The sequence below is a fragment of the Rousettus aegyptiacus genome, unplaced genomic scaffold (genome assembly GCF_014176215.1).
Source record: "Rousettus aegyptiacus isolate mRouAeg1 unplaced genomic scaffold, mRouAeg1.p scaffold_m13_p_5, whole genome shotgun sequence".
Taxonomy (NCBI): domain Eukaryota; kingdom Metazoa; phylum Chordata; class Mammalia; order Chiroptera; family Pteropodidae; genus Rousettus; species Rousettus aegyptiacus.
In genome coordinates, this window is record NW_023416308.1 from 12548882 (window position 1) to 12572688 (window position 23807).

A 23807-nucleotide genomic window follows, 5' to 3' on the forward strand; every position below is an offset into this window, starting at 1 on the left:
GGGCAGGAAATAGAGACTGACTAGCTACTCAGCCTTCTAATACGCATTTGATTTTGTGCTGGTAGTGAGTGGTCCCTAGGGCCTGGCCCCTCTGTCCCCTCATGCTGAGGGTGGCTGCTTTGCTTTGTCATGACCGGCTTTCCTGTTCTTTCTTGTGGCCCTGCCCTATTATTTCCTTGTTGAGCTGTCTTTGATCACTCTGCCGAGTGCCCTCCCTAGACCTCAGCAAGGCTGGCGTACGAGGGACAGGCCCCTTCCACCCAGGGGTAGCTGTTGTGCAGGGCCTTCTGGCCACGACCCTGCAGAAGTGGACTTATAGGTATATGTTAACATCTCTTCTCCTTTTGTCTTTCAGTGAAGATGCCATGAGAAAAGCTGGTGTGGCCCACAGTAAATCCAGCAAGGATATGGAGAGCCATGTGTTCCTGAAAGCGAAGACCCGGGTAAGGCCCTGGTGGGTGGCTCAGGAAGAGGAGGATGTGATGCAGATCTGGAAGCCTCTCTGCCTGGGGAGTGGGGATGGGGTGGCTTTTCACCAATTGATCCCGGAAACTATTGGCTTTGTCTGCAGCACTCTGGATCTTGTGTCCAGTGTATAGATACAAGGAGGGTACTGGGGGACTCTCAGGCCCAGCCTCCGACCCCAGACCTCACTGCCAGCACCCTTCATTCGTGGTTAGCTCCCATGAATTTTGTAGGGCAGTCACTCAGGCCCCAGCTGCTCCTTCAGAAGGGACAAGCACTCTGAGTAAGAACTGGCTGTGGCCTTAGCCCTCCAAGGGGGTCCTCACCTTAGCCCCACAGGACCCTGACATGTGCGCCCAGAAGAGTTCCCGTCCCCTTTAGTTAAGTGATGAAGGTGATGCTGGTGGAGATTGAGGCCTTGATCTAGGAACCAGGTAGGAATATCACAGGTGGAGGAGTTAGGGAGGTTTTCCACTGTGTGAGCTCTTGTTCTGGGCCAGGCAATCCGGGCTTCCTGGGACTACCTCCTTCCATGCATGTGCTCCTCCTGGGGTGGAGTTGTTTTAGTAGAAACGAAACAGAACAGGCACAAAGAAGCCAAGCTGCTTGTCTAAGGTTACCTAGCTTCTGCAAAGTGAGGCTGATGCCCGGGGCTTTTGTTCTATACCACACCTGCCCTCTCCCCAATGCAGATCCTGACCTCTGACCCTCCTCTGCATTGGGTGCGCTCTGGGCATCTTGTGCCCAAGTGCAGTGTTGGAGTTCTAGGACATGTTTGTGAGTCACAAATTAAAAGCAGTTGTTATTTATGGCCCTTGATTGCATATTGGCTTGGATAAACCAACTGTCAAGACATGTAGAGGTCAATTGGGGAAATTTGAATATGGTCTAAACATTTAAATAAGGTGAGCATTTTATGAAATGGAAAGAGAGAGACCACTGGCTGACGAAAGCAAGATTCCAAAACAGAAACCATCTATACAGTCTGATCTTAGAGGTCAGAGTACATGGTGTATATTTGTGAGCTCCGTGCCCTGGATGTATATAAGTATTTCCTTTTATAGCAACTTTATTGAGATCTACTTCATATACTATACAATTTACCCATTTAATGTGTGCGATTCAGCAGTCTTTAAGATATTCAGTGTTGTCTAACCATCACCACAATCTAAATTTTATAACATTGTCTAAAAGAAACTTCGTATCCATTTGCTGTCAGGCTCCATTTTCCCTCAACTCAGCCTTAGGCAACCACTTATCTGCTTCCTGTTGCTACAGATTCGCCTTTTCTGAACTCATGAAAATGCAATCATACAATATATATTTTTGCAATTGGTTTCTTTCATTTAGCAAACTATTTTCAAGGTTCATCCATGAACCATGTTGTAGCATGTACTTCATTCCTTTTTTTTGCTGAATAATATTCCTTATATGGATATGCCACATTTTATTTATCCATTCATCAGTTGATAGATATTTGAATCATTTCTGCTCTTTGGATATTGTGAATACTGCTGCTATAAACATTTGTATACAGACTTTTCTGTAGACATTTTTTTTTCACACGATTTTGTTTTTCCTGGGTATACACCTAGGAGTGGAATTGCTGGGTCATATGGTAACTCTGTTTAATCTTTTGAGAAACTGCCAGATTGTTTCCCAAAGCAGCTGCATCATTTTATATTCCCACCAACTAGTATGCTGTACTACTTTATTCACTCCTCATACACACTCGTTATTGTCTTTTTTATTATAACTATCATAAGTATAAAGTAGTAGCTCATTGTGGTTTTGATTTGCATTTCCCTGAATGACTAATGATACTGAGCATCTTTTTTATGTGCTATTGGCCATTTGTATATTTTCTTTGGAGAAATGTTTATTCATATCCTTTGCCCATTTTTGAATTGGGTTCTTGGTCTTTTTCTTTAGATTGCTAGCGTTTTTTATTTTGGATACATCTCTTATGATTTGCACATTTGAGGGGATGAGATGTTTTTATTGTTTCTGTTAGTTTGCATTTCCTTATATTTAAAAGAGATTTGATGAGGCCTTATTGAACTTATTGCAGCTTTTGAAATGCAGAACTTATTGGTTCAATATTGTTATCTGTTGTTTCATAAAGAACTGCCCCAAAACTTAGTGGCCTAAAGCAATGAGTTATTTCTCCTGATTCCGTGGGTCAGGACTTGGGGCAATCAGAATTGCCTGTTTAGCATTCTGCTGGTCTGTGACTTCTCATGCAGCTGCATTCAGCTTGTAACTCCGCTTGGACCACATAATGTATGATCGATCACCTTTGTATAAAATATCTAGAACGGATAAATCTCTAGAGACAAGTTTAGTATTGTATTAGTTTCCTATTGCTGCTTTAACAAATTACCACAGACTAGCCACGGCTTTCGCCTCTTGATCCAAGGTTCTGTCCTTGTCGTCTTTTCTTTTTTTGAAGAGTAGCACATGTTTGCAGCTGTGTAGTTTTATCAGCCCGTTTCCCACTAGTAGAATTTTAGGAATCTGACACTCTTTGATTTCATCCAGTTTCTGCCCCTTTCAGTCCAAATTGGTAGTGTTCCTGAAATATAACACTCAAAAATCTTGTGGGTTTCCTGTGTATGTGACAGAATTCATGTCTTTAGACAAGAGATGTCTTCTTAGATCTTTCCTAGATAATTTAATTTCTATTCCTGGTTTCTGTGAGATGATTGAGGGGATTCATAAATTACATGCCTAATCTCTTTGGCACTAGGAAAATTTGCCTGTCCACACCCTAACAGTGAATCTCCTGATATTAACTTTTTTTTCCCCCCAATTTGAGTAACCTGAGAATTTCCCAAAACAAGTCTAAGTTCCTTTTTGCTTAATGGTTCTTCCCTCAATTATCTCTTTCTTTTTGCATTTTACTATAAGCCAGAAGAAACCAGGCCAGGCTTTAACGCTTTGCTTGGAAGTCTACTTAGCCAAATATCCAAGTTTGTTGCTTATAACTTCTGCTTTCCCCAAAACTAGGATACAATTCAGCAAAACTTTCTGTCACTATATGACAAGGATTCTCTTTGTTCTAGTTTGCAGGAACATGTTCCTCATTTCCTCTGAGCCCTCACCAGAAACACCTTTAACGCTGATCTTTCTGCCAGCGTTCTGTTTTTAATGATACATGTATTCTCTAAGGTGATAGGAGCTTTCTCTACCAGGTTCCTCACTTCTTTCTGAGTCCTAAGTGGCAGAATCTTTAACATCAGTTTTCTACCAACAGCATTGCCTCACTTGGTTCTTCCTGCCCCTAGTGAAATGGGTGTTAGATTGAAAGAGCTAAAGGTGTGGTGATCTTGTTAGCAAGACTGTGTCTAAGATGATGCTTTATATTTGTATTTCTGAGTGTTTCAGTTTTCCTATGGGCCACAGTTGGTCAGGAGTTCAGAGAGTGAGGGCTTGACTTTTCATATAGAGTTCCGTTTTCATTTATCACCCAATGGTTCCATCATTTAACTGGGCATTGTAAAGTGGTAATTGTCCTTAATTACAGCTTTTCTTCTACATTTATTAATAGAATTTTTATGCAAAGAAGCATTTTCTTTCTTTTATCACCAGGGCTACTTGGTTCCTTGAAACACAGCCCGTTCAGTATCACCAGGAATGCTTTCCTATCCATCGTTTCTTTCCAGGGCAAAGAAAGATACCCCCTTTGGTATCTTTGGTACCCCCAGGGTGACCAGTGGGGCTTAGGGATGAGGATAAGGATGGGTTACCTGTCAGTAACATTATGAGCTTGAGGCACTGGATCTAGTGGGTTTCATTCCATTGTAGTTGTTCATTTTGTTGCTTAGACGATCCCATCCTCATCCAGTGGTAACTCCAAAGCACTGTCCTGTCCCTCTTGGTGCCCCTTAGCACCAGTTCTTTCGTCTTTCATTGCTTGCCTGTCATCTTGGCCTGGAATTGGCCCTTCTTCTAAGGACCTGTGATTCCTTTTTGAGAGTGAAATGATATTTAGAGCTTGCATTCTGGTCACTGACTGCTCATGGCATCTAAGTGGTTTTTTTTTTTTTTTTTGTGAGCAGAGCTAGGAAGTAACGTTTTTGAAAAACAGCCACCTCAAAAACCCCATAATTTTACACTGATGTTTCAATTCAGATTTAACCTATGGAGTTTTACTTTCATTTTAAACATGTACCTTTTCTCTTACTATGAATATCTTGGCTTCTCATATCATTAGCATATTTACTTACAATACTTTGATACTTTCAGAATAAACAGACTAATGTTACCACCGAATTAGTTACAAATAATAACAACAAAATGTGGGATGAAGTTTATGATTTCTTTTTTCTTTCTTTTTTAAGTTTAAGACTTCTTTACATCTCTGTTTGTCCTTAAAATGTATCCCTTCCACTAAGGATGTGGAATGTTTTGTTTTGTTTGCTTTTTTGTTTTTTAAAATGATCACTAAAAGGACTTCTTTTCCCTATGTGATTCTGACGCCAACTTGATATCTAGCTCATGTTTTGGTTTATTTTGAAGTTTTAGGAATTATACTTATTTCTTTCTATTTGGTTTTATTTCGATTCAGTAAAAGATTTATATACTTCCAGTTTGAAAACCTTATAACAAGGTGGGAAATCTCATTTCCAGCCAGTTCCTGGTACCTCTGAGGGTAACTTTGATCTTCAATTTTGGTTTATCCTTCTGGCGTTTCTTTTTGCAGTTATAAGTAAATTTGTGTATTCAGATTCCCTGTGTCTTAATCCAGAGGTGTAGTGTGTGGCGTGTGGTAATTTATATGGAGCGTATATGTGTCCCTGCTGCTGCTCACTCCACATCAGTGTGGGGAGACTTTTTCACCCTATTGCTGGGCCCTTGTGCAAGACTTGTATAGGTCAAGCAAGTATTTATGTAAAGTTTTTTCCCCCACATTTCTGTCTTATCTGCAAACCAGGCGTGTTAGTAGTACCTGCTAGTAGGGTGGTTGGAAGAACTAAAAGCATTAATACATGCAAAGTGTTTAGGGCTGCACCTGGCACATATCAGTGCCAGTGTTAGCTGCTATTATCTGTGGCCGGGTAATACCCAGCCTAGAGTGCAGCCTGTGAAGGGTTTTGGGGACATGGTCCTGAGCCCCATTTATTATATCTTGTGTCTGAGTGAAAGTATTTGGTTGCTGCTTCTCGTTTTACCTTTTATGAAAGTAGAGAAAACAACAAATTCTTTTAAGGTGTCGCCCACCTAAAAGATGGCCCAAGGCCTTAGCCAGACACCAGACGTTGACCTGGCAAGCTCCCAGTCTTGTCTGCTCATACTTGGCCACCTCATTTCCTGAGCTCACTACCACCAACTTCCTTGCTTCCCATACTGTCGTCCTTCATAGAACAGCCGTGGCAGGTGGTCCACATGCAGGAGCCCTATTCCGGGGCCCCTTCATTCCCAGTACATTCTCTTTTCTACCAGCAATTGGGGTTAGTCAGAAGTCGAGGATGTTGACAGCACCTCCTGAGTGCCCAGCAAAACCTCACTGTCCTTTTCTGTACCCACTTCCTTTGACGTGCTTATCATCCCAGCCTTACCATTCCCCCTGGGCCTTTTACCCTCCTAGTTTCTTCTGTTGATTCCCCTGGCTGGAAAAAAAAAAAAAAAAAGTGGTGAGGTGAAGTTTGGAATAGACGAGGGATAATAAAGATTTAGAAAGTGTGCATATAGTTTTACGTTCATCTGAGACCGCTCATTTTATTTCCCTTTCCCCGAGGTATTCCTACGACAGAGGTTCACTGACTGTCCCCAGGCTCACAGGCATGTATCTTGGGACGGTACCATCACAGGTGCTGAAGCTGCGTCCTGGGTCTCATCAGTCTGCTGTTAAGTGGACTCTCACCGTCAGTGACTTTTAGGAGGAGGGTCATGTGAGGAGGGCAGAGAGTGAAGGCTTTGCCTTTTCAAGGCTGCCTTGCTGGGAGGATGGGCATTTTGAGGAGGAGAAGGATTGTATAGCTTCTGTGAAATTAGATTTTAACTCAGACAGATTTTAACTTTGTTGACAACAGGACAAACTCACAGTAATGATTTCCCCGGAACACCCGGGAGTGAGTGTGTCCTTGGTTGCAAAGAGGACAATTGGTGGAAGGCAGGCCCTGCTGGGCAGTTCCAGAAACACAGCAGCTAGGCAGCTGGGACAAAGACTGCCCTAGGCAGTGGCCTTCACCTGCCACCCTTGAGTGGCCTCGTGTCCTCTTCCTTGCCTATGTAGTCAGTTCAGATTAACGCAGATCTCCAAAAGCAGAGCCAGGGACCCACTTCTAGATTTGCATGCAAATGTGACGTCAGCAGTGAAAAAGCAACAGGCTGGCTAGTAAAAGCAGAAGTACTTGAATACAGATAGTGCAAAGACAAAAGCAGCCAGCCCATGACTACTTCTGATATGCCTTGGAACCTTAGGACATTTCCTCATTCCCTCTAGACCTACTGTCCCCTCTGAAAAGAATGGTGCCTGAGCTGGCTTTTGGGCCTCCTGGTTTAATGTTTACAGCAGGGCGGAAGGAGCAGCAGTTTGAAGTCTCTGGGTACCCTTCTTGTTTTTCTGTTTCTCTGTGCCATTTGTTGGCCTGCTGTAGCTCAGCACGGACAGCTTTTCTTTGAGATCTGGATTCTGAAGGAGACCGAACCAGGCAGAGCATTGCCATCAGGGCAAGTGGGCCTCAGCACAGTGACACAGGAGTTTAAGGGAGTGGCAAAGGGAAATTACACGGCTTTACTTCATCTGGCATTAAACTACTTCCTGTGTTTACTTTTAGGACGAATACCTTTCTCTCGTGGCCAGGCTCATTATCCATTTTCGAGACATTCGTAAGTAAAATTTTATATTTCTGGATGGTTGTGAGAAACTGCCCCTGTCGTGTAGTAGTGGAGACTTTCTTGGGCACAGTGCTTCAGTTAGAATGTCTGTGTAAAAGCTCCTGCTTTCTGGGATGTTCTTTATTACTTTGCATTTGCTTCCATCTCTCCCATCCTCCCAGAGCCTCAGCCTTAAAAATACTGATTTTACCATAATGGAAATGTTAGCCTCAAAGTGGTTTCAACTGGACTACTGTTTCTGCTTGTCCATTTAACCTCCTTTTTTAAAAAAGAACCATTACATTTATCTCTAGGCAGTTCTTAAATAAGCAGTTTACCCTGGAACAGAAACTTCCTTCTCTAATAGTTGGTTTTATTGACCCAGGGAGGCCTGACCTAAATGTGTTTCTGTCAGACTGGAAGCTTCTAAGGCCAACTTCCTAAGTCCTGCCTCTAGCTCCCTGCCATGAGAAGGGTCCCCCAACCCCTGCCACATTCTGGCTCCTCTGATACCCAGGGTCCTGCTCTGGTCCTATCAGCCAGGCCAAGCAGCAGCTTTGGCTCTTCAGAGGGTTAGGGTCCTGGTGGGTCTTTAATGTGTTATGTATGAGCACGTAGACACTGAGCGTTCCTGGATGGCTGCAGTCTCTAGAAGAAACTGGCTGGCAGGGCACTTTGTGTTTTCAGCCAGTAGCGCCTCCTGCCTGCCTATAGTTGTGCGGCATTGGGAGATGGCCTTCTTCTCACACAGCCTGTCCTTGGAGCAAATCCAGTTGCTGTTCCCCTGTGACCGTAGAGGCAGCTACGTCTTCAGTGTCCGTAATTCCAGGCTAAAGAAGAACCCCAGAGCCCCTGTGTGGCCAGTAGATTTTGCTTCTTTCCACACTAGCTTTTTACCAGAATGTCCAGCAAGGTGACTTTTACTGGATTTCCCCTCTCCACACCCCTCTCCCCCCCCCCCCCCCCCCCCGTGTTTGGGAAGATCCTATGGAGTATAGAACAAGAGGAAATGGGACTAGGAGCCTGGGGAATGAGCAGCCTGGATGAACTGCCCTGGTTTGTCCTGGCAAGGGGCTCTGCTCATCAAGGCTGGGCTGGTCTGTTCGGAGGTGTCCCTGGCATGTTGGCACACACAGTGCTGTGGGCTACCATATCCACAGCCATCTCACCAGCTCTTCAGGGGAGTGTAGAAGTGTTATTCGCTACCTGGTGCTAGCTGGATCTGGCTTCGAGCCAGCCTTGGCCAGCCTCATCTAGAAAATGGAGATGCTCCCTCACCAGAGCAGGCTGAAAATGGAGGTGTCGTGGAATTCTAAGCACCATTCTGGGTCCATCATGGATCCCTGTGGCTTTCTTGTTTGCTGCTCAGGGCCCATGGTGAGATTCTGGACCTGGGAAAGAAGGAGAGCTAGAATAGGCCCAGAGTAAGTGAGCTCTACCTGGGGGCAGTTCTTAGGGGCCCTAGGTTGACCTTGAGATGTTTTGACACCCTCCTTCCGCAGGCCCCCTTGTGCGTCAGCACTGTCAGGAATGGGATGGACCAAATAAATATTCCCCCCCTCCCCCCCCCCCCTCTCTCTCTCTCTCTCTCTCTCCGTCTCCATCTCTGTCTCCCTCTTTCATACATTTACTCAGTCTCTGAAGCTCTGAGGTGTTTTATCTAGTTTCTAGGCAGGGACAACTCAGTTTTAGCAAATGATCTCTGGGCAAATTCCTATAAAACTGACTTACTATGGAAATATGTGGTTATGTAAAACTATTTACCTTTTTTTTTTTGTAGATAACAAGAAATCTCAAGCTTCTGTCAGTGGTGAGAATTTTTCCTTTTTGAATTAAAATTGATCCCAACCTTGGATCTGGGACAGCAGGAATGAGATTGTGGCTCCTACGTGTGCCTAGGGTTAAGCTGTTACTAGAGGAGAAAGTTCACAGAGAGAAAAGCAATGGCTGACCCTGAGAACTGTGGAGCTGCACCCCTCCCTCCCCGTCCTTCCTCTTCCTGGCAGCCTGTGCCGTCATATGATACTGCCCCATCGTGTTTCACTGCAATACTGTTTTTGACCAACAAAAAGATTATAAAAACTCACATAATTATTGAGACCTTTTCTAAAATTTTGAGCTCTCTGGGAGACAACTATTATGGCATATTCAGTATAATAACATGTAGTAGTAGTAGTTCTTAGGGAATAGCTGTGAATTCACTTTCTTAAGTTTCTAGTTTCTTTGTAAGTTAAAAACTATTATTTATTTTTTAATTTCAAGGCTTTATCACTTAAGAGGAACGCTGTCTGATGATTCATCCCTAGATTCACTGACTGAGCTGCCAGTGAAGGAGTTTAGGTCCAAGATGGCCAACTAAACCCTGACCTGTTGGGAAGGGAGTCAGCCTGCTATGCTGTTTGTCTTAACATAGGCAGCAGAGCTATATATGCCAGATGCCCATGATTGCCTTGGCCAAGCTAGCTGTATCTGCCTGTGTGGATCCTGTCTCCCCTCAGGGTGTCTCTGCATATGCAGCGATTCTTAGCCAGCTGGGGCCAGGTGGGATCAGAGTACATGGCTGGGAGAATTCTGGGCTCTTGGCATTGAAGCATGGGGTCCTTTGGCGCCCAGTTCTGTGGCAAGGTGCCCAGGCCAGGCCATATCTGTCTGTAGGTAGTCTTTTGCTGTGAGCCTACACTCACAAGAGTGTATGACAAGAACCCAGGTTCCTTGTCTTGAGTCACAGAATTGCTCACTAAACTGAGTTCGCAGTGGATTTGGTGGTGTCATAGTGCCCCTTGGCACTGTGTGGACCCCTCTTTCATGCCTTAGCTTTTGCTGGTGTGGTGGCCTTGGGTGTAGGAGTCTATCTTAAGAACTGCTCCTCTGTGGAGGTCGTGCACAGATTTGCAGAGATGGGCTTCTGGTGTGTAGGGGGACATGTAACCTCCCTGCAGAACATCTGCCTGTCCCCCTGGGTTCTCTGGCCCCCGTGTTCTTATTACTTGAAGAAAGGCTTTGTGTGCTCACACAGCAGGAATGGTTGTACAGCCAGGAGGGGTAGGGTCCACTGCCTGCCCTGAAGGGCAGGTTAGTCCCTCAACATTAGGACCCTGGCACAGGCTAGACCACGACTATGGCACATGTTCCCTGCCCAGTAAGGCTCATGGTCCAGAAGCAGTAACAAATATGCCTGACATCTTTTCCCCTGGGGTGTGATGGGCAGTTGAGCTTGGGTTTGGGAGGCTTCCAGGACTCTGTTCTCTCACCATTTGTGGCTTTGAGGGGATTGAGCCTAGAAACAGCATGGGGCAGGTGCTCCATGAGGCCTCATAGCCTTTGGAGCCTCGCCCGATTCAGTGGGCGCTTCCTTGAGACACTGTGCTCTGTGTTCCTACAGACCCTATGAACGCACTACAGAGCCTGACTGGAGGACCTGCCGCAGGAGCAGCTGGAATCGGCATGCCTTCTCGGGGCCCAGGACAGCCCCTGGGAGGGATGGGAGGCCTTGGCGCCATGGGGCAGCCGATGTCTCTCTCTGGGCAGCCACCTCCCGGCACCTCAGGGATGGCGCCCCACGGCATGGCTGTTGTGTCTACGGCAGCTCCACAGAGTGAGTACCAGGCTTCTCAGAGAACCTGCCATGCTCTCTGATGGCAACCCGGATTTTATTCCTTTGCTTAAGATGGTGTCAAGAAAAGCCTGGAGAAGCTCCAAGGAGTTCTGTTTTTTTAATCTCAGTTGGTGTGGGGAGTAGAGACTCCAAACCTTCTTTGGGCTACCAGAAGGGTTAAGTGACACTGAGCCCCTCCTTTTACCCCTGGGTGGGAGTGGAGGACTCTTAAGGAAGTTGAGGTGGCATGGGGCCACATCCAAGGGCTTGTGTTTTGTAGCCGAAAAAGACAGTTACATCTCAGGGTGTTCTTGGGGCCACAGAGAAGTACTGTCAATGCCAGAATGCCCCGATCTCAGGAGCTGTCCCTTCTAGTGCTGCCCCTGCCTTCGCTGCGCTTCTCTGCAGGACACAGCCCTGTGTTCTCCGCCTAACCGCAGCTGCCAGGAGCTGGGTAGCAGCACAGGCCTCCCTTTTTCCAAGACCCGTTTTGATGAACCTTTGTTTTTCACATTTATTCAGTACTTGTAATGTACTTCAGTACCGCAGAGTGCATCGGTACTTTTTCCCTTTATACATTTTTTTTTTAAATACTTTGCGTCATAGGAAGTTGCAGAATAGCAGAGTTCCCGTGTGCCCTTTGCCCAGCTTCCCCAATGATAATATTTTACTACATCATGACAACTGAGAAATGAACATTGGGACAATACTGTCAACTTAGACTATACTGCCACCAGTTTTTACATACATTCTTGTACGTGCACTTACATGTGTGTAGTTCTGTGAGATTTTATCACGTGGAGTTGAGTAACCACCATCACAGTCAGCATGTAGAACTGTTCCATCACCACCAATAAGCTGTTGTATGCCTCTTAATCACACACGCTCCGCCAACCCTAAGCCCTGGCGATCACTGATGCTGTTGCTATAATTGTGTCACTTTGTGAATGTTCTCTCAGTGGAATCATACAGTATCTGACTTTTTGAGATTGAGTTTTTTTCATTTAGCATAATGGCCTTGAGATCTTTTAAGTTGAACCACTAATTTGTTCCCGTTCATTGCTTAGTAGTAGTCCATGGACTAAGGGTACAAAATTTACATATTCATTTACCCTCGAAGGGACATTTGGGTTGTTTCCAGTTTGGAGCTATTATAGATAAAGTTGCCGTGAACACTTGTGTGTAGGTTATGGTGTTTCAGTGTATTTTTGTCACATAGCCCTTGCAGTAACCCTACGAGGAGGGCAGTGTCACTGACCTGAGCACTCTGTTCTTTGTTGAGTTTACTTTACAAGCATCCCCTTGCTTGTCTCAGAGACCACATGTGTCCTCAATCCCACCCATTCCTGCACTGGAACCTTCTGTCCCCAGCCATCAAATCTTTATTCTCTTCTCCTTACCAATACCTTTCCATCTGACTCTTAGCTCTTTGCTCGGTTCTTCTTCTTGAGCTCCTTTGTCCCCTTTTGTCTTATCCGCACACCTGACACAACAGGGAAGCTTATGGAAAAACACACAGGAGAAGCGCTGGCCCTGGCTCCTCTTTACATTATACTCTGGTGTTCTGGTTGAATTTCTTTTGTCACAAACATATTGTATAATAAAACAAAGTTTTAAAATTTAAGAGTTTAGTATGTTCCCATGATTTGTCTTGCAGTCTCACTCCTAACAGAAGTTCAGTGGCAAAGCTTTGGTATCCTGCACATACCCTCCCCAGTCTGACCTTGACCCACATCCTGTTTTCAGCTTCTGAGGGACCTGTGACCTGTACAGCACTAGGGAAAGGTTGAAGTAGGTTCTCTACTTTCATGTCCTGCTGCAGCCTCTGTCAGAGACCCTCCCTTCCTGACTTTGATTTGACCTCTTACCTGCCTCGTCTACCTGAAATAGGTGTTGTGGCCTGATGAGCATTTGCTATCCCTTTTTAGGACACTTTCTCCAAATGCCACTCTGTGATTAAGGCCACATCAGGCCTTAATCCAGTGCCCCCAGAGGCCAGGATCAGAGATTTTGCCGGGACTCTCAAAGGGCAGTCCATGGCATGCTGTGATAGTCGCCAGGTGACCCGGGTTATTCATAGGAAACACAAACGCTAACTGTGAATGAGGCTGTGACCTGGGGTACAGGGTTAGAGTGAGACTGAACTTTTCACTCTGTATGCTTTCGTTCCTCATTGAATTTTATATCGTATACATGTAAAACTGACTTTAAAAATAAGTACTATTTCTGGCTCTTTGACAGACTGGGTGCTGAGGAACCCTCCTTCTGAATAACTTCATTTGGGTAGGCTGCATTTTGGGTTACTGGGCTGGCAAAAGGTACGGGAAGCTCTTTGCCCTGTTGTACCTTGGCCTATTGCAAGATGGGAGAAAGCAAGCCTGGGATCCCTCCATCCAGCAGGACTTGTGCTGGGGCTTCTGGCATCTCTAGCAAGGACAGTTTGGCAGAGAATGCTTCCAAGTTTCAGACTATGGGAACTGCAGGTTAAGGTCCCGCAGTGAGCACACAGTCCGAGATAGCAGGCATGAAGGGAAGCAAAGACACCACAAGGAGGAATAGAAATAGTAAACAGATGTGGAAATGCCCAGGGACTGTGCACATAGCAATTGTTAGGTATGGGCTTGGTGTACTTAAAGAAATAAAGGATAGAATTCCAAATAAACAAGCACCATGATACCATTAGGAGTGACCAAGTGGAACTTATAGAAACAAGAAATAAAATTATTGAAAAGAAGGACATGGCTTAATAAATAGCAGATTAACTAGAGCTAAAGAAAGAATTTGGGAACTAGAAGCTACATTTGAATAGATTACCTAGAATTTAGCCCAGAGAAGATAACATGGAAAACGAGAGAGTAAGAAATATAGAGGATAGAATCAGAAGGTCTGACTAACGTCTAATAAAAGGAACAAGCAGAGAGAATGGAAGCACAGCAGTATGTGAGGAAATGATGGCTGAGAAAAGCTCAGCGCACCTACACAGGTTAAATAAGTAGACTCAGCAGATTCGGTGATGGAGTCAAGAAGATAGTAGGTGATTAGAGCACTGAGAATAGAGCTGCCAACCACAGTTGTGTGCCAGCAAAACTCTTCAAGGACTAGGAGGAAGCAAAGATGTTTTTAGATAAATAAAGCCTAAGAGACCTTCACTAAAAGAGGTTTTAAGGACTTAACTCTTATTGCTAACCGTTTCCTCTTACCTCTCAGACTGTCCTTCCCAAGATACCAGGTGTAAGATGGGAAAAGAAATTTTTTTCATCCAAAGTAGTAAACATGTTAATCTAAACAATGATTCTGAGCAGTTTTGCACATGGGGACATTATGCAGTATCTGAAGCCCTTTTGAATGTCACAACTGTGGGGGTGTTACTGGCATCCAGTGGGTAAAGGCCAGAGATGCTGCTGAATGTCTTGCATGCATAGGACAGCATGCCACAACATAGGATTGTCTAGCCCAAAATTCAGTAGGGACAAGGTTCAGAATCCTTGGTGTAAACAAAAATTACCTATGTAAAATGTTGCTCAGAGCCAACTTGCCACATTCCAAGCACTATTTTGAGTGTTTTACCTATAATAGATTATATCTTAGTTCATTGTATGGGGTAGGCGCGATTGTTGTCGTTTTTCTACAGCTGAGGAAACTGAGACACAGAGCAGTGACAGAGCTGGGATTTGAACGAGGGTGGTCTAGGTCAGAGGCTGCACCCCTAGCTGTTATTCTATCCTGCCTCTTAATGTAAGTCTGCTGTGTAGCCATAAGAAAATAAACAGGGATCAAACTAAGTGGAAGTCAGAGAGGGGAATATAATCAAGGATATCAGGTCTACCATGTGCACAGAAAACGTACTTTAAAATATCAGGTCCTTGCATTTGGGAAGGGGTTAAACTAGAGTTATAGTTTATTTACTTAAATATGCATGATAAAATTGGAAAATTATTGCTAAAACAATAGATGTCGATTGTAAATTTCAAACCAATAAGAAAAAAATGGAATAAGGAAAGAACAACAAACAAAATTCAAACAATACAATATTTAACCCAACCACCCAACAAAAATACAATTCGTAAAAGAAAATATGTGTTAGTCATACCTCAGTAAAACTAAAAAGCAGAAAGAAAAAAAAGGAAAAGATTAGGAAAGGAAAGACAAATACAATTAAGCTGAAAAATATAAGTAATCCTACTTATTATGAATTAACTAAACAGGAAATATGATGTTGGATAAAAATGAAAGAAAACAATTCAACTATATAATTGTTAAACATACCTAAAATATAAGCTGGAAAAAGACTTAAAAATGAAAGATGTATTGAGCAGTTACTTTCTTGGTTATTGATAATTAGGCAGACAAAATGATAAATTTAGAAAATTTGAACAACATAATGAACAATTTCATCTAAGCATATGGATAGAACAAATACACTTATAAAAATAACCAAGCAAACCTCAACAATTCCAAAGTATTACTGGCATATGCATAATATTTTGTATTAAACAGAAGTCTGTAACAAAAAGATAAATTTAAAAGTTCTTCCACCTGTCAGAATGGCTGAAATAAATAGTGACAACTCCAAACGCTGACAAGAGTGGAGAAATGTAATCGCTCATACATTGCTGGTAGGAATGTAAAACGGTTCAGTTTCTTTAAAAACTAAAAATACAACTCGGGAATCTCACTGTTAAGCATCTATCATAGAGAAATGGAAGCTTTTGTTCACACAAAACCTTGTGTACACAAATGTTTGTGGCAGCTTTATGTGATAGCCCAAAGCTGCCATCACCGCAGGTGTCCTTTGTGCCCTATAAATGATTAAATTGTGAGATAGCTGTACCATGGAATACTACTTGGCAATAAAAGGGAGAGAGCTGTTGATATATATTACAGACCAGATGATCTTCAGAGAATTATGCTCAATGAAAAAGCTAATTGTCCCACTTATATAACATTTTGGAAAAGACAATATTTCAGAAATGGAAGACACCTTGGTGGTTGCCAGGGGTGGAGGGGTAGGGTTGCTAAAGGGGATGGCTCCGCTAGGGATCCCTGCGGTGTCAGAACTATTCAATGTCTTAACTGTAATGGTGGCTGAACCTGCCCAGGTGAGAAAATTGTATAGAACTTAATAATCACATCCACACAAATGAGTGCATATTCCGTTCTTGATATTATAATTTTACAAAAGAACCATCAGTGGAAACTGGGCAAAGTGCAGAAAGTTGACAGCTTTATTGAGATATAATTCACATACCATACAGTTCATCCAGTTAATTTGCAACATTCAGTGGTGTTTAGTATATTCAGGGTTGTGCAGCCATTACCATAATCAATTTTAGAACATTTTCGTTACTCCCAAAGAAACTATACCACCAAAAATCTTGTAAATGATTGTTTATATCGGCATTATTCATAATAGTAAAACAGTGGAAACAACCCAAATGTCCATAGTTGATGAATTAATATACAAAATGTGGGAAATCCATAGAATAGAATACTGTTCGGCAATAAAAAGAAATGAATTACTGATTATGCTACACTATGGGGGAAACTTGTAAATACAATGCTAAGCGAAAGACCACGTATTGCGATATTCCATTGATTTGAAATGTCTAAAAAAGCAAATCCATAAATAGAAAGTAGATTAGTGGTCACCAGAGGCTGGGCCTCTTGGCCATTCAATAGACTTAGCCTTTTTCTTTTTATTATTACAACGTAATTCATAATAGTAAGTTCCGGAATTAACAGAAATGGTGCTCCCATCACATCTGTTAAGTTCTATCGGCCGGCCAGCGGGGTAGCAGGCAGTCTTACCACCCTCCCTGTCGGCACAGCACTGGAGTGGCGGGCCTTGGCTTGTTGCTTTCCTTGCTGTGCGACCAGGCCTAACCCCTGCCTGGGTCTCATCTCCAGCCCAGCTGCAGCTCCAGCAGGTGGCACTGCAGCAGCAGCAGCAGCAGCAGCAGCAATTCCAGCAGCAGCAGGTGGCGCTGCAGCAGCAACAGCAGCAGCAGTTCCAGGCTCAACAGAATGCCATGCAACAGCAGTTCCAGGCAGTAGTGCAGCAGCAACAGCAGCAGCAGCTACAGCAGCAGCAACAGCAGCAGCAGCACCTGATTAAATTTCATCATCAAAACCAGCAGCAGGTACCAGGTGCCTTTGTTCCTGCACTCAGCCTCTGTTCCTTGGCCCTTGAGCCCTGGATACATGGCAGCCACCGTGCTGCATGCAGGGGCCCAAAGCCAGCAGCAGATCCTCATATACGATGCCTCAGCTTCCTCCTCCATGAGCTTCCCGCGGAGCCTGGTACGTGGAGGAGAAATAGGCACTAACTTGTTAGGAAGGTGCTATAATCACATGAGGAAGACCTTTCCTCCAGGCTCGGGTGTCTGGCTGCAGGCCTCCTGTGTGCTGGGGGTTGGCTCAGTGGAGGCTTCTGGGTACAAACAGTTCATGGAAGGGTTAGCTGAAGCAGGAAGCGAGAAGAACATGCCAAGATGCAGGAATGCTTGAGCCATCCTGTGGGCGTGTTTCTTTGGAGGACATGCATGCCTCCTATTTTGTCCCTGAATGTTTGATTTCTGGACACAGCACTAATCATCTGGTGTCTTGTAAGGGAATGACAATGTCGCAGTAGAATTATTGCTTCTAAGAAAATAATTTCTTCCTCCCATGATTTGCAGTCAGCATCCACATGTGTTAAGCATCTATCGTTAGATTCGCTCCTGGTTGAGAGAGGAGATCCCTGAGGGGGCCTCTCTACTTTCCTACCTCCTCCAGGCGTTGGCCCTCTGCCTCCTTTCCCAGTGGCCACCCTCCTGGATCTTAGAGGCCTCTCTCTCAGAACCAACAGTGGTTTACTATTACATACTGTAGAGACCAAGCAAGCGTCACTGCAAAGGCTTCAGAGACCTAACTCATCTGAGTGTTTATCCCAGCTTCTGCAGGACTACACTCATATGACTGTTTCCCCTTACTCGACCCTCTTGATAGTTCCTTTGATTCTTTTTCATTCTCTCGGGCCTAGGGGTGGGCCAGGCGACAGATGCACTCTTGGTGAGTCCTCAGTTTCCTTCTGTTTGAAGTGCTCCCTCCTTCCCGTGTGAGAACAGCCCGGGCAGGCTTCTTGGAGGCAAGGCTGGCCCAGGGCCCAGAGCCCAATGGGGCGACTGAGTGCTGTTTGTTCTGCCCCTAGATACAGCAGCAACAACAGCTCCAGCGGATGGTGCAGCTGCAGCAGCAGCAGCAGCAGCAGCAGGCTTTACAGGCCCAGCCGCCAATGCAGCAGCCACCAATGCAGCAGCCACAGCCTCCCCCCTCCCAGAACCTGCCCCAGCAGCTGCAGCAGATGCATCACCCACAGCACCACCAGCCCCAGCCACAGCCCCAGCAGCCACCAGTTGCTCAGAACCAACCATCGCAGCTTCCGCCACAGTCACAGACCCAGCCTTTGGTGTCTCAGGCTCCGGCCCTCTCTGGACAGATGTTGTATGCCCAAACACAGCTGAAACTTGTGAGTACCCATGACTGGTGGTAGGCCTCAGTTCTTCCCTGGTGTCACATGCAGCTGGTGTCTGTCAACAGTTTCGAGGGCTCCTCGTGTATAGATGGCGTGTCCTCGCTTCAAGCCCTGGGACTCAGGTGGTGCTTCCCCACACTGGCTCAGCGAGGGAGTATGCATTCCATGAGCACTTCCGTGCAGCATGGACATTTTAAGATTGTGGGTGATTAGATGGATGGCAGCACATATATTATCACTGTGGGGCAGGACGTGGTGGCTCCATTGAACGTCCATGGTGGTTTGCTAGTTGCTCAGAGGTTCATTCTGAACAAAGACCCCTGTCGTTACCATATAAAATGTTGCTTTTGGTCTCATGCATCTCTGTACTAAGCAAATTCAGCCAGTAGCATTTACACAGGACAGAATATTGTCACCAATTTGGATAGCTGCATCATGGGGGCATTTAAATTTGGTTCACTTCCTTGGATTTTGTGAACTTTCCTATTGGTGACTCATTGCTGGGAGTGGGAACAGGCCAGGCCTGTACCTAGTGGCAAGTGAATAAAAGGCCCACAGGGGCAGGCTGGAAGGCTGAGAACGGTCATGAGAAGCAGATACAGGCATGCCTGTCACCAGGGATCCAGCCTACTGCTGGCTGGCCAGCCACCTGCCCACTGTCAGCATTCTTGGCTCAGATATTGGGCAGGCTGGGCTGAGTGCTCGGCCTTTGGAGTTGTAGCTTTGCTGGTGGTGATGGCTATTTGATAATATTCCAGTGCGGAGGCCACACTTCTCACCAGGGTTGGGGGAGGCAGGGCTCGGCTCTGCCAACTCGGAGCCAGGGAAACACTTCTGGTGAGCTGTGGAATAAGGGATGGCCACTAAGATGACATCATAGCTAGTGAAGTCATGATGGTACCGTCCCCCTTCTCGTGAAAAGCTTTGATATTCAAAGCTCTCACAGAAGTAGCGGGTATGCTGACCTCTGCCCTGGGTGGCTCCAAATTGCCTTCTCCCTTCCTCCCTCAGGTCCGAGCTCCGATGGTGGTGCAACAGCCGCAGGTGCAGCCCCAGGTGCAGCCCCAGGTGCAGCAGCAGACAGCGGTGCCGACAGCTCAGGCCCCCCAGATAGTGGGTTCAGGAGTCCAGGTGAGGGCCATCAGAGCTGAGAGCTTCTGTAGTCGCCAGCAGGTGCATGCCCACCTGTGCATGGAGCTGGATTTCCGGTGCTCTATGGCAAGGGCCTTGGTTGAATCAGGAACCGGGTTGGTAAAGCTCAAGGCTCCTCTCCCCCTGGCACTCTGAGAGATGAGGGCTCCCCTAGAACCAGTCCTCTGGGGTCCTGGGGTGGCCAACTCTGCTTGGTCATATCTGGGTCCCCTCAGCTGCATAGTGCACATGTCATTCCTACAATTTACATGTCTTTCATCTTCCCTCTTCTGAGACCGTACATTGAAGAGGGGAGTGTCACGGGCTCATCCTCGCTTCAGCTCTGAGTACAGGGCTGGCAGCAGGTGGACAGTAGCTCTCTAGAAACTGGGAAGGGCATGAGAACGGTGGCGTCTGGCTATAGGGGACAGCGCAGGCTTGTGCTTTAGCCTCCTGCTGGGCTGAATTCTGGGGCTTGCTCCTGTGCTGGAAAGTGTGGCTGAGGCCAGCCACACCCACTCTCTGCATAATGGATGTCAGTGGGATGGAGGAGGCCTTGCTCCGCCTTTCCTAGTAGAGGCCTGATGCTTGTTTGTATCTGGGGTCCAGAGATCCAGCCCCTGTGACTTCTCCACAGGGCCCCCTGCCCTTGTGTGGGTGCGGGGTGGGGAGACTTCCAGTCTGGGGTCTCAGTTCTTCCTGTCTTTACCCAGTGTTGGGAACACTGACAGTCCTGGCTCAGAAGAGTGTTGGCATTAGACAGAGCAGACTTGCTAGTTGACGTGTGAGACTGTAGCCACCCAGTGCTGCACCGCGCTCCTGCCCTGCTCCTTATCCCCGCTCATTACCTGCGCGTGCGCAAGCTCCCTGTCTTGTACACAGGGCTGCATGTCAAGCATTTCTGGGATGCAGTGTGTTCCTTTAGTATCGGTGACATTTCACTGTTGGGGAGGCTCAGAAATCGTGCTTCCTAGTCCCAGCCACATTGCATGAGTCTATGGGAAGCCACCTGAGAAGTGTGCCTGTGGAGGGGCCTGAGGTGTTCGGATGTAGTTAAGCCAGCCTAGCAGCCTCCATGCTCACTGTACCAAGTGGCCTGGGTCTAGAGTTTCCCACATCACCAGCTTTCCCAGACGTGGTCTTGTGGGAAACATACATGGACTTCCTATCCGTAGCAGAGGAGGGGCTGGCTGCCCTGTGGCAAGGTTGGAGTCCATCTCTGCCACCAGCACTGTTTGTCCTGGGCTTGTTCTCAGGCTTCCTAGGGCTCCCTCCCCTTGGTGTCTGATACAGAGAAAGGTGGTACATGGTCACAGCCACCACCTGCCCAGCCCACTGCCCTTGCCACTTTGTGACATTCCCTGCCCTGTTCCAGGACCACTCTTACTGGAAACTTCTGCATCTCAGGTCCAGTCTAGTAGGACAGTGAGAGGCTTGGCATTCTTTATCCTGCAGTGGGTCGTCCTGAAAGTCTTCCCTTTCCATCCCATTTCTTGGAGTTGGAGTTGGGGAAGTGAGTAGTCCTAGAACAGTTGATGTCCTCCAGTGGTCCCATCGTGCTGGTTTATTCCTAGGTTTCTAGCTCAAGGAATTGTACTCCTGGAGCTTCCCTGGTGCCTCATGACTGTCCAGAGGCGGCCACGGCTGTGTGTGCTCAGTACTCCTCACGGAGCCTGTGCACGGTGCCTCTCCTCCCAGTCGTTACTCCACCCTTCGCTTCTGCTGGAGGTCACAGTCCAGCCAGCATGGGAGCTTGGCTGGGGGCTTAGCCATAGTCAGTCACTTCCAGAGTAACCTTGATTTGTAACCTTCTTTCCCTCCTAGTGGAACGCTTCAGGAATAGCTAAGGGTGGCTTGGGCCACCTCTTTTTGGTCGGGGACTTTGGTATCTAGGGGGAATGAAGGGGCCCGCCACTTGAGTACTTCTAGGTGGGTTTGGTTTTATGAGTGCACCTTTAGGGTTTTTAGGAGCAACATCCACCTCCCTTCTGTGTGTCAGAGACCAGCATTGAGCAGAGCTGGTGAGAGGCCTCGCCCTAGGCTTTGTAGCCTGCGGTGGGATACCTAGGTGCTGGTGACACAGGAGGCATTCTTGAAGCCCAAGTGTGCGGAGTGTACGTTTGATGCAGTGCCTTGCGGTCCTCTGCTTCTGGTCTGCTGATTTGTCTCTGGGCTCACAGCAGGTAATACTGTTTCCTGGAGGCCGGTTTGCTGGCCTCACTGCATTGTTCTAGCAGCAGTGGGGGTCCCTAGGGTATGACAAGCCCTCCTGGGAGATCTCTGGATTCACATCGTTTGCAGCCTCTGCTGGCACAGTGGACTAGACAAGGCTAGAAGTTTTCAGACCCAAAAACTTAACAAAATATGTGGTGACTATAGAAGATGGAAAGTTGAGAGAAGTATAAATAAGGGAAATATTTCAGAGTGGGAAAGACGGTTTGGTATCTTTTCTTTCCTGTTCTCACATAGTCAAGGTCATAAGATATACGTAGAATTTTGTCAATAGCTTCTTTCCTGGTTGCATTGCAATAGAAGTAAAATGTTCTCTTATAATTAAAAGTTCTCGGTCAACATTATATGTAGTTTCTCTTATGACTGTATCCTCCTGTCTTTAACTGTCATGTTATTGGAGCCTGAGGTTATTTCGTTTTTTGATGTTACCAAGGGTGCATGTCCTGATGAATGGCTGGGTTTTGGACTTTTTCCTGATGCTTCCCAAAAGTGAGTCACTGGGTCACTATGAGGCTCTCGAATTGTATCAGCCAGTCATCTACCAGGAGTTCAAAGTTGCAGACTAGGACTTCTGTTTGGTGCTCATGCATTTGACATCAGGACACAGCGACCATCTGTTGCGGCTTTACGTATGTGAGCTGCAGGTAGGCGCTGATTCCATGAAAGAAGTGTTGGGATTGGCAGGCCTGAGCTGGCAGCCCTCTGTGCTAGGGGTCTCCACCGGGCCACGGACCGTAACCAGGCCGCACAGCAGGAGGCGAGAGGCAGGTAGTGAGTACAGCTTCATCTATATTTGTAGTCGCTCCCCGGCACTAGCATCACTAACTCAGCTCCACTTTAGATTATCAGGCATTAGATTCTCATAGAATCACTAGTCCCTGGTACCAAAAAGGTTGGGGACCACTGCTCTATGCCTTGTCTCTCAAGGCTTCCCACCTCAGAGCAGAAAAGAAATACCTTATCAAATGCTTGGCAGTGCTGTGGCCCGATGGGTGGCCGGGACTCTTACCCAGGGGCTGAGTTTTGTGGTTTTGGTGTTCCAGGAAAATCGGTGTGCCCTGTTCTGCATACGCCTGGCTCTTGTATCTGATGTTACTCGTGTAGATGAGAAAGCTGATGTTGCTGTCACTGCATTGGGATTTACTAGGGCACAGCTGGATAACTGCACTAACTTTTCTTTCTCCCCTAAATTTGATCTGTGACTGCAGATGAAACCAGAACAAAATGTGTCTCCATTTCCAAACAGTCCTTATGCTTTTGTCTTTTAACATTCTATTTTCCTAGTGCATAGAAAATAACTACAATTCTCAAGTTACAAAGAATTCTCATCAAAGACACTTCCCTAATGTACCACCTGTGTGGACTCCTCTTTCTTCTTTCTGGGCCCGCCTGCCCAGTGGCCTCATAGGAGCCAGTATCACAGCCTTCGGGATGGAGCTAGAATTCCTTTCTGGGTGGATGTTTGTTGGGCGGTAGAGAAATGTCCCTTGAGAGAATGAGAGAATGATTTGCTGGGTGGTTGCTGCCTGGCTCATCTGATCCAGTACTGCTGTGTTTTTATTAGAATGTGTTTAAAAGAAAATGAGCTTTCCCTCTCAGGAGCTCTCAGTTAGAAAGAAACCGGTCAGCAGCAAGTTAGATTTAAGCTTTTCGTTTTCTATCACTTTATCTTCTTACAAAAAATTTGCATCTCTCTTGCCACCTGACTTACTTCCAGGCCTTTCTCCCCCTGGAAGGAGCACCTTTGAGTGGCCATCGGGCTCAGATGGGCTCCGCCGACAGCAGTGCAGTGCTGATCGTAAACAGACACTGTTCACTGTTCCCCTCACCTGACCAGGGGCTGAGAGCCAAACCCAGGAGAGAGCTGCTTTCAGCCTCACCCAGGATGCACGGAGTGGGCCTTCCGGGAGGGAGGTGTGTTTTCCTTAGATTTCTGTCCTCACACGCCCACAAACATCCCACTTTGTATCGGATGGGGTAGTGAGTGGTGGGCTCTTCAGGACTGTGCTCGAATTTGGCAGACACCACAATGGCTTCCTTGCTGCCCAC

At 46.2% G+C, this 23807-nt stretch overlaps 1 protein-coding gene across 8 annotated transcripts in view; it reads left to right on the forward strand.

The window, feature by feature from the left end:
* MED15 (mediator complex subunit 15) overlaps positions 1-23807 on the forward strand; it is a 55894-nt gene that overhangs the window by 20257 nt on the left and 11830 nt on the right. For 4 of the 8 annotated variants that reach the window (XM_016120139.2, XM_016120137.2, XM_036221542.1 and 1 more), the window contains exons 2-8: positions 356-443; positions 7248-7299; positions 9068-9097; positions 10670-10882; positions 16790-17022; positions 18072-18389; positions 19407-19526. In XM_016120139.2, coding sequence (XP_015975625.2) covers positions 356-443; positions 7248-7299; positions 9068-9097; positions 10670-10882; positions 16790-17022; positions 18072-18389; positions 19407-19526 — 1054 coding nt within the window. Of the gene's footprint in view, positions 1-355; positions 444-2323; positions 6250-6271; positions 7017-7247; positions 7300-9067; positions 9098-10669; positions 10883-16789; positions 17023-18071; positions 18390-19406; positions 19527-23807 lie in introns of those variants that run through there. The other 4 variants (XM_036221543.1, XM_036221544.1, XM_016120141.2 and 1 more) reach the window with 3 other exon arrangements.